Source organism: Grus americana, chromosome 4, assembly GCF_028858705.1.
Source record: "Grus americana isolate bGruAme1 chromosome 4, bGruAme1.mat, whole genome shotgun sequence".
Classification (NCBI taxonomy): domain Eukaryota; kingdom Metazoa; phylum Chordata; class Aves; order Gruiformes; family Gruidae; genus Grus; species Grus americana.
Genome location: NC_072855.1, coordinates 2,197,051 through 2,203,050, shown reverse-complemented (window position 1 = coordinate 2,203,050; position 6,000 = coordinate 2,197,051). Strand labels below are relative to the sequence as shown.

The window sequence follows — 6,000 nt, the reverse complement described above, 5'->3', positions numbered from 1 at the left end:
AAAAGAATGTGACCCTGGGAAGGGTTAGAGACCAGTTCATTTATCCTGTCCTTTGGAGGTCATCTGAGGATGATCTCAGGAGGTCCCTTTCAACCTAACTGATTCTGTGACTTGTTATGGGAGTAAGAGAAGATGCTGCATCCTACATCCACCAACCAAGAAAGATATGGAGGTACCAGAAATGCTTCAGGGAAGACCCACGTGCATGAACAAAGACTTCAGAACAAAGCCTGATCATAAGAAAGGACAGCTTAGGTTAAGTTAGCCTTAGCCACAACCTGCAATTAGCAGCCCTTTTTGTAACACTGGGGATAATGAAACACCAGAACAGTTTCCTGAGGGTCTTCCCTGAGCCTACATCATGAACATCCTTTACATTGGTTGGACACATCTCAAAAAGATTTGTCCTAGGTCAGATGGGATCTGCCCCAGGGTAGCTGACATGTCGCACACAGTTGGATCAAATGATCCCAGGTTTAAGGTCTAACAGAAGGGGCTCCAGGGCTCTGCTTGCACCGATGTGGTAGGAGACCCATAGCCCTTGGTGTCTAAAGGCTCAAGGAACTTCTGAGCAAAAAAGGAGTCGGAGCCAGGGGACTGTACAAAGCCTTTGTTCTCATTTCAGACCCTGACAGAGCCGCATGTCAAGTCATAGGAAAGTGGCACGGTATAATACTGTGCAGGTCAACAGCACCTTTCATCTGAGGATTGTAAAGCCCTTTCAAGATATCAGTTTGTTAAACCTCACAACACCCCTGTGAGGTAGGTATTACCCCCCATTTTACAGATGGGGGGAACTGAGGCACAGAGAAATGCAATGGCTTGGCCAAGGCCTTTGGGCAAGCCAATGACACAGGCAGGAGGTGTTCCTGCTCTTGTTCCCGGCTTGTGGCTCCTTCCCCCTTTGGACAGCAGAGTGTTAGCAGCTCACAGAGCCACTGCTGGGCTTGTCCCATGAGCAGGGAACATGCAATGTTTATGGAGGGCTCCTGAGCCCCTTGAACGCACCCTGGTAATCAGCTGCCACCAGCACTTCAGACATTAAACCGTTTCCCAGGCAGCTTCTCCTTCCAGGTAGGACCCCAGGATTGTCACTGTTTTTTCTTGTGCAATCAGGCAGGAGGCCAGGAGGAACCTGAGTACTTGGATCCTTCATGAAAATATCCCAGCACTGTATGGCACAGTCCAAACTGGAAACCACTTTTCTTTGGTGGCAAATGTCTCCCCGGAGACAATGCCCAGCATTGAACTCTGGTGGCAGCAAGTGGTGGGGGGGTCTCAACAGGCCTGGAGGAGAAGGAGGAGGTAGCTAGAAGCATATTACACAGCTTTCGCTGCCACTGTCGTCAGCATCTTTTGTAAGTGTTGGATGTTCACTTGACCCCAAGTCACCCCATCCCAGCCCATGTGCAATGTCAAGAAGAAACTAAAGCTGGGGAATAAATTGGCCAGGAAGCGATGCCAGGAGCTGTGGTGGAGTCTCCATCATGGTAACCCCACCAGCAACCCACCAAAACCCTTAGTTACGTCATGGTACCAATTTCCCCTCTCCTCCCCCCACCACTACAGTTTTTGTGCTGAATACATATTCTGTCTTATAAAAATAGTCCTCTGGTATCAAAAGACAAATAAAACAAGAGAGGAATAAAAGACCCCTGTCGCCAGCAGCAGTGCAAATCAGGAGAGCCAGCTCAGGAAGGATGGGCTTAAGGTGTCCTTGGTTTGTCACTTCTTCAAGGGCAAGGAGGTTGATTGGACTTTGATGGCTGGGACTGGCCTAGAGCAAGAAGAAAGAGAAAAGAGACAACTCATTCAAGTGCAGAGACCAAACATCCACCACCTCCACCACAACCATCCTTCCAGAGCTTGGGGAGGACAGACCAGCTGCTGTCCCTGAGACCAGAGGGGACCTGGGACTGTCATGGTCACCCATGTCCTCTCTCAAAGATACAGCCCCAAATTGTATTGCTTTGAGGTGTTCTCCTTCAGCGTACCCTCAAAACCCTGATAGGATGCAGAGTCTACCAAAGCATGTGGTGGCACTGGGCAGTAACCAGCAGTGAGAACTGGGAGCCCACCAGCTGCAGGAGTGACGTCCCCCCAAGGGGTTACTGGTCTTGGCTTCCCAAAAACAGCCAAGGTGGTTTGTGCACTACCAAGAGACATCACCAAATCAACCAACCCAATATGGAACTTACAGTCCATCCTGGGAATTCATTAAATCTTTCATGTCATCCATCCAGGAAAGACCACAGTTCCCAGTCCCTCTCCTAGCATGTTGGCGGTGTCAAGTAATGAATCTGGACCAGGACACGGGCACATCCTGGACACATCCTGCTCCCTGGCACAAGTCTGGCCCTGCCAGTCAACACTTTCTGACATGGGCACCATTTCAAGAGAAGATGGCCAAGTACTCCTCCTGGAGGGCAGCAAGGACAAAACCACACTGTCTGGGAAGTGAGCCAAGTTTGGCTTCCGGGATGTGCCAAATCTTTCTCTTTTGGGACCACACAAAGGCTTGGCTTACCTACTAGAAGAGATGAGCTATAGGGATTGAGTTACACTGAGAAATTTTGGGGTATATTCAGCCTCCTTGTGGTGGTAACAACAAAGACATAGGAACCTAAAATGGTCCAAGAGGGTCAAAGCAGTAATTAGCAAAGCAGACCATCTGGGGATGAGGGCCAACTTCAATCCAGCATGGTGCCTTCTCTCCATGGCTGGATATGGCCCACAAGCCTGGCTAGCAGGAGCGGATGCAAGCACAATCCCCTGAGGCCCCACTGACCTATTTCCAGAGGGTTTAGCAACATAGCGAGAGCTGAAAGTAGTAGAGATATTGTAAAGGACTTGGACAGAATCTCCCAGCTCCAAACTGGAAAGCCTGTGTCCTCCATTCCCTTGGACACAGGTGCCCAAGCCCTGCTACTGTTTGGATACCCAGAGAGGCTCTGTCCTGCTCATCTAAAAGCCTCTGGGAAGGGTGGCATTTAATCCCCAGTCTCTTGGGTCCCAGCCCAGTGCTTAACCAAAGGCCGTGCCCCACATCAGCAAAGACCATCCCTGCACGGTGTCTGCGACTCACCTTTGAGGTGGCATCAGTCTGTAGGGAGGAAAGGTGAAACAGAGCATCAATGTACATCCCTTCGCTCCACTATCCCCCAACAGCTCACCAACAGCCCTCTCCGTCCTCTGGGACGGGGGGTCATATGCACCCCCAAAGGATGGGATCACCCTTAACCCATCAGGACCCTATAAAACCCAAAGTCCCAACCTTGGTCACCGCTGGCCAATGTTGGCCAAACCCTGTGGGCTCCTGCCAGGTGGAGGCATGGCTGCAGCTCCCAGACACTCACAGGTACCTTGCTCTGGTGGTCAGGCTTTTCTCCTGCACCGTCCAAGAGGGAGCATAGGCACAGGGTTCCACAGAGTTCCCATCTGGCCAAACGCTTTGGTTGTGGTTGTTCCCCAGGTAGCAGGCTTTGGGACATCTTCTGATTTCCTTTCTACCTGTTGCTGCTGCCCTCAGATTCCCTATACCAAAGATCTCCAATGCCCTGCAGGCCAGCTACCTCAGAGACGGTGGGCTTCAGACTCCTGTGTAGCTATAGCAGCAGGTACAGACCCGCACAGCCCAGAGCACAGAGCATTTCTCCTGCTCCTCAGCAGCCTGACCTGTACATACCAGCCATATTGGGGAGGAGGAGAAACCCAGGTCACAGTGAAGACACCACGAGGGGCAGACCAGAGCACACCAGATCAGAGCACACCACAGTGATATTTGGGATGTCCCACCCAGACATGGCCCACAAGACCCCACACTGTGTCCACCTGTAGGACCCCAGCAGTGGTGGGAGATAGCTCAACTCTTCTCTCTACTTACTTTAATGGCCTTGTGGGGTGGCTTACGGCACTTGTACCCGATGCCTTGAAGTTGGTAGGAGGGACCATGACCAGCAGGGTCTGTCCATGTGCAGGAGGCAGCTCTTTGGCCAGAAGAGGACTTCCAGGCAGAGGCCGACGGGGAGGCTGGAGCTTTGGGACAATCTGGGATCACAAAGTGTATGGAGAGAGACAACATCCTTAGAGGAGCATCCAATGACCTCCTACAAACCTCTGTCCCCTGCTGCAGAGCTGAGATGCTTTAAAGCATAAAACCACCACACCCAAACTACCTTAAAATATTATCTTTATCTAATGAGCTTTCCTCATCATTGCAACAGATTCATCTCTTAGGGTGGCATGACAGCTCCTTAATAGTGCCCAACCCAAAAGAGCCACAGGCAGCCAAAAACCAGGCAATTTTGATGAGTCTGGAAGGAAAGCACAGCCAACCAGGAAAGCTCACCAGCGGGGTCCTCACGGGGCTGCAGGGAAGAGGTTTCTTTGGAGGCGGCAGCTTAGCCTGGGAGACAACCATTTTGGTGGGCACCATGGGTGATTTGCTGAGTGGCGGAGGTGGCCTGGCAGGCTTGGGATCTCTTGGGCGCGAAGGGATGGAGTGGGGAGCCGGGCGAAGAGGGTGGACAACGTTGACAGGCTGAGAGCCGGGCTGGTGAGTGCTGGGTTTGGGGGGGAACGCAGCCCGCGTTGCCTGCAGGGACGAGAAAAACAGAAGTGTGGAGAAAATCCTTAGGTGCGTTTTCTTGGGTGCCAATAAGCAGATGTCCCCTCAAGGGCTGGGTGCTAGGGAGTTGCAGGAGAAGCATTGTGTATTTATTCCACTTTCTGGGACCACCACTGTTATCATCCCACCCCAAAGTTGAACATGTTTGCTCCTCGCTAACCATATGAGAGTACACATGGATGAGAAAGGTGCTGGGCTTAGGAGATGTGGACCAGGGCCATCTCTGGTGAATCCACACCACATTTCCACCAGACTGAATTACAGAGATGAGAAACATCATCCCTTCCGCCTCAACCTCAGCCACTGTGGCCATGCTCAAAAAGACCATCGCTTTCTACATAAATTCAGCCCCGGGCTTACTCACCCCAAGGTCACCAGAGCTGACACAACCGCAGCAGAAGCATCTGCCTCCTCAGAGACGCACCACAAAGTCATCAGCATCATTGCAGAGCCCCTGCTAAGCTTTGCCACGGTGATGGGCAATTTCCCGGCAGAGGCTCCTGGCGATCACCGGGGTCTTTCTGAGCAGGCAGAGCTCAACAGACTCACTTTAAGGAGGGATGTGTATTATTGACCAAGGGCTGACAGTGTAGACACAGTGCACAACCAGCACGGAGTACCAGCTGCTTGCCCAGTTGCTAGAGGAAGATGTGCTCACCCACAAGTTTCAAGTCCCAGGGGGGCAAAGCAAACCTAGAAGGTGAATTATTACTTACTTTATTAGTGTGGCTGGAGGTGGAAATGTTCCGCAAGGTGAAAGCAGCTTTGGGATGGCCACCGGGTGACTTCCGACTGAAGGTTTTGTTCCTGCCCAGGATCACAAACATAAATCACAGATGGCAAAATAAAGCAACTATTTTTGCAACAGCTGCCTCCCAAAATGCTGCACGTCAGCCAGATCCTGTCTCTGTTAACAGACAGTCTTACAGTGCTGGGTGAGCAGGGATGACAAGTCTGTCTCGAGATAATGAGAGTAATGAAAGAGGTTGTTTGGTTCTGGATTTTTTTCTCAAATTATTGCAGGGGCTCTGAGGTATATGTGTGTCTGTACCTGTACTGGGAGGGGAAATAATGAGAATATCTAAATTCAGCACTACTTTAGAGCCCTTCCAGCTCTCACAGCCTGCTAGGAGCAGATGGCAAGAAAGCTCCTTGGTACCAGGCCACCTTCATCATCACTCTCTGGGGTTGTCCTGTCCTCTGCTCACGGGAGAGCTGAAAGGCTCGGATTGTCCCAGGAGAGAGGGCTTTTCATATCTCAACCAGGTCTCATAGCAGTTTGAAACAGACCCTGTGTACCACCAGCTCCCCCACAACAGTTCCTACCAGGCTGGATGCTGCAAGGAAACAAGGTTTCAGGGTCTTACTGGGTC

At 51.4% G+C, this 6,000-nt stretch overlaps 1 protein-coding gene across 2 annotated transcripts in view; it reads right to left on the bottom strand.

Annotated features, from left to right (window-relative positions):
* Positions 1 to 595: 595 nt before the first annotated feature.
* ADAM33 (ADAM metallopeptidase domain 33) overlaps positions 596 to 6,000 on the bottom strand; it is a 30,576-nt gene continuing 25,171 nt past the window's right edge. Inside the window, exons 20-24 of one of the 2 annotated variants that reach the window (XM_054824900.1) lie at positions 5,344 to 5,434; positions 4,349 to 4,594; positions 3,884 to 4,047; positions 3,086 to 3,103; positions 596 to 1,777 (exon numbers count right to left, since the gene is read on the bottom strand). In XM_054824900.1, coding sequence (XP_054680875.1) covers positions 1,726 to 1,777; positions 3,086 to 3,103; positions 3,884 to 4,047; positions 4,349 to 4,594; positions 5,344 to 5,434 — 571 coding nt within the window. In that variant the 3' untranslated portion in view covers positions 596 to 1,725. The remainder of the gene's footprint in view (positions 1,778 to 3,085; positions 3,104 to 3,883; positions 4,048 to 4,348; positions 4,595 to 5,343; positions 5,435 to 6,000) is intronic. The other variant, XM_054824901.1, reaches the window with a different exon arrangement.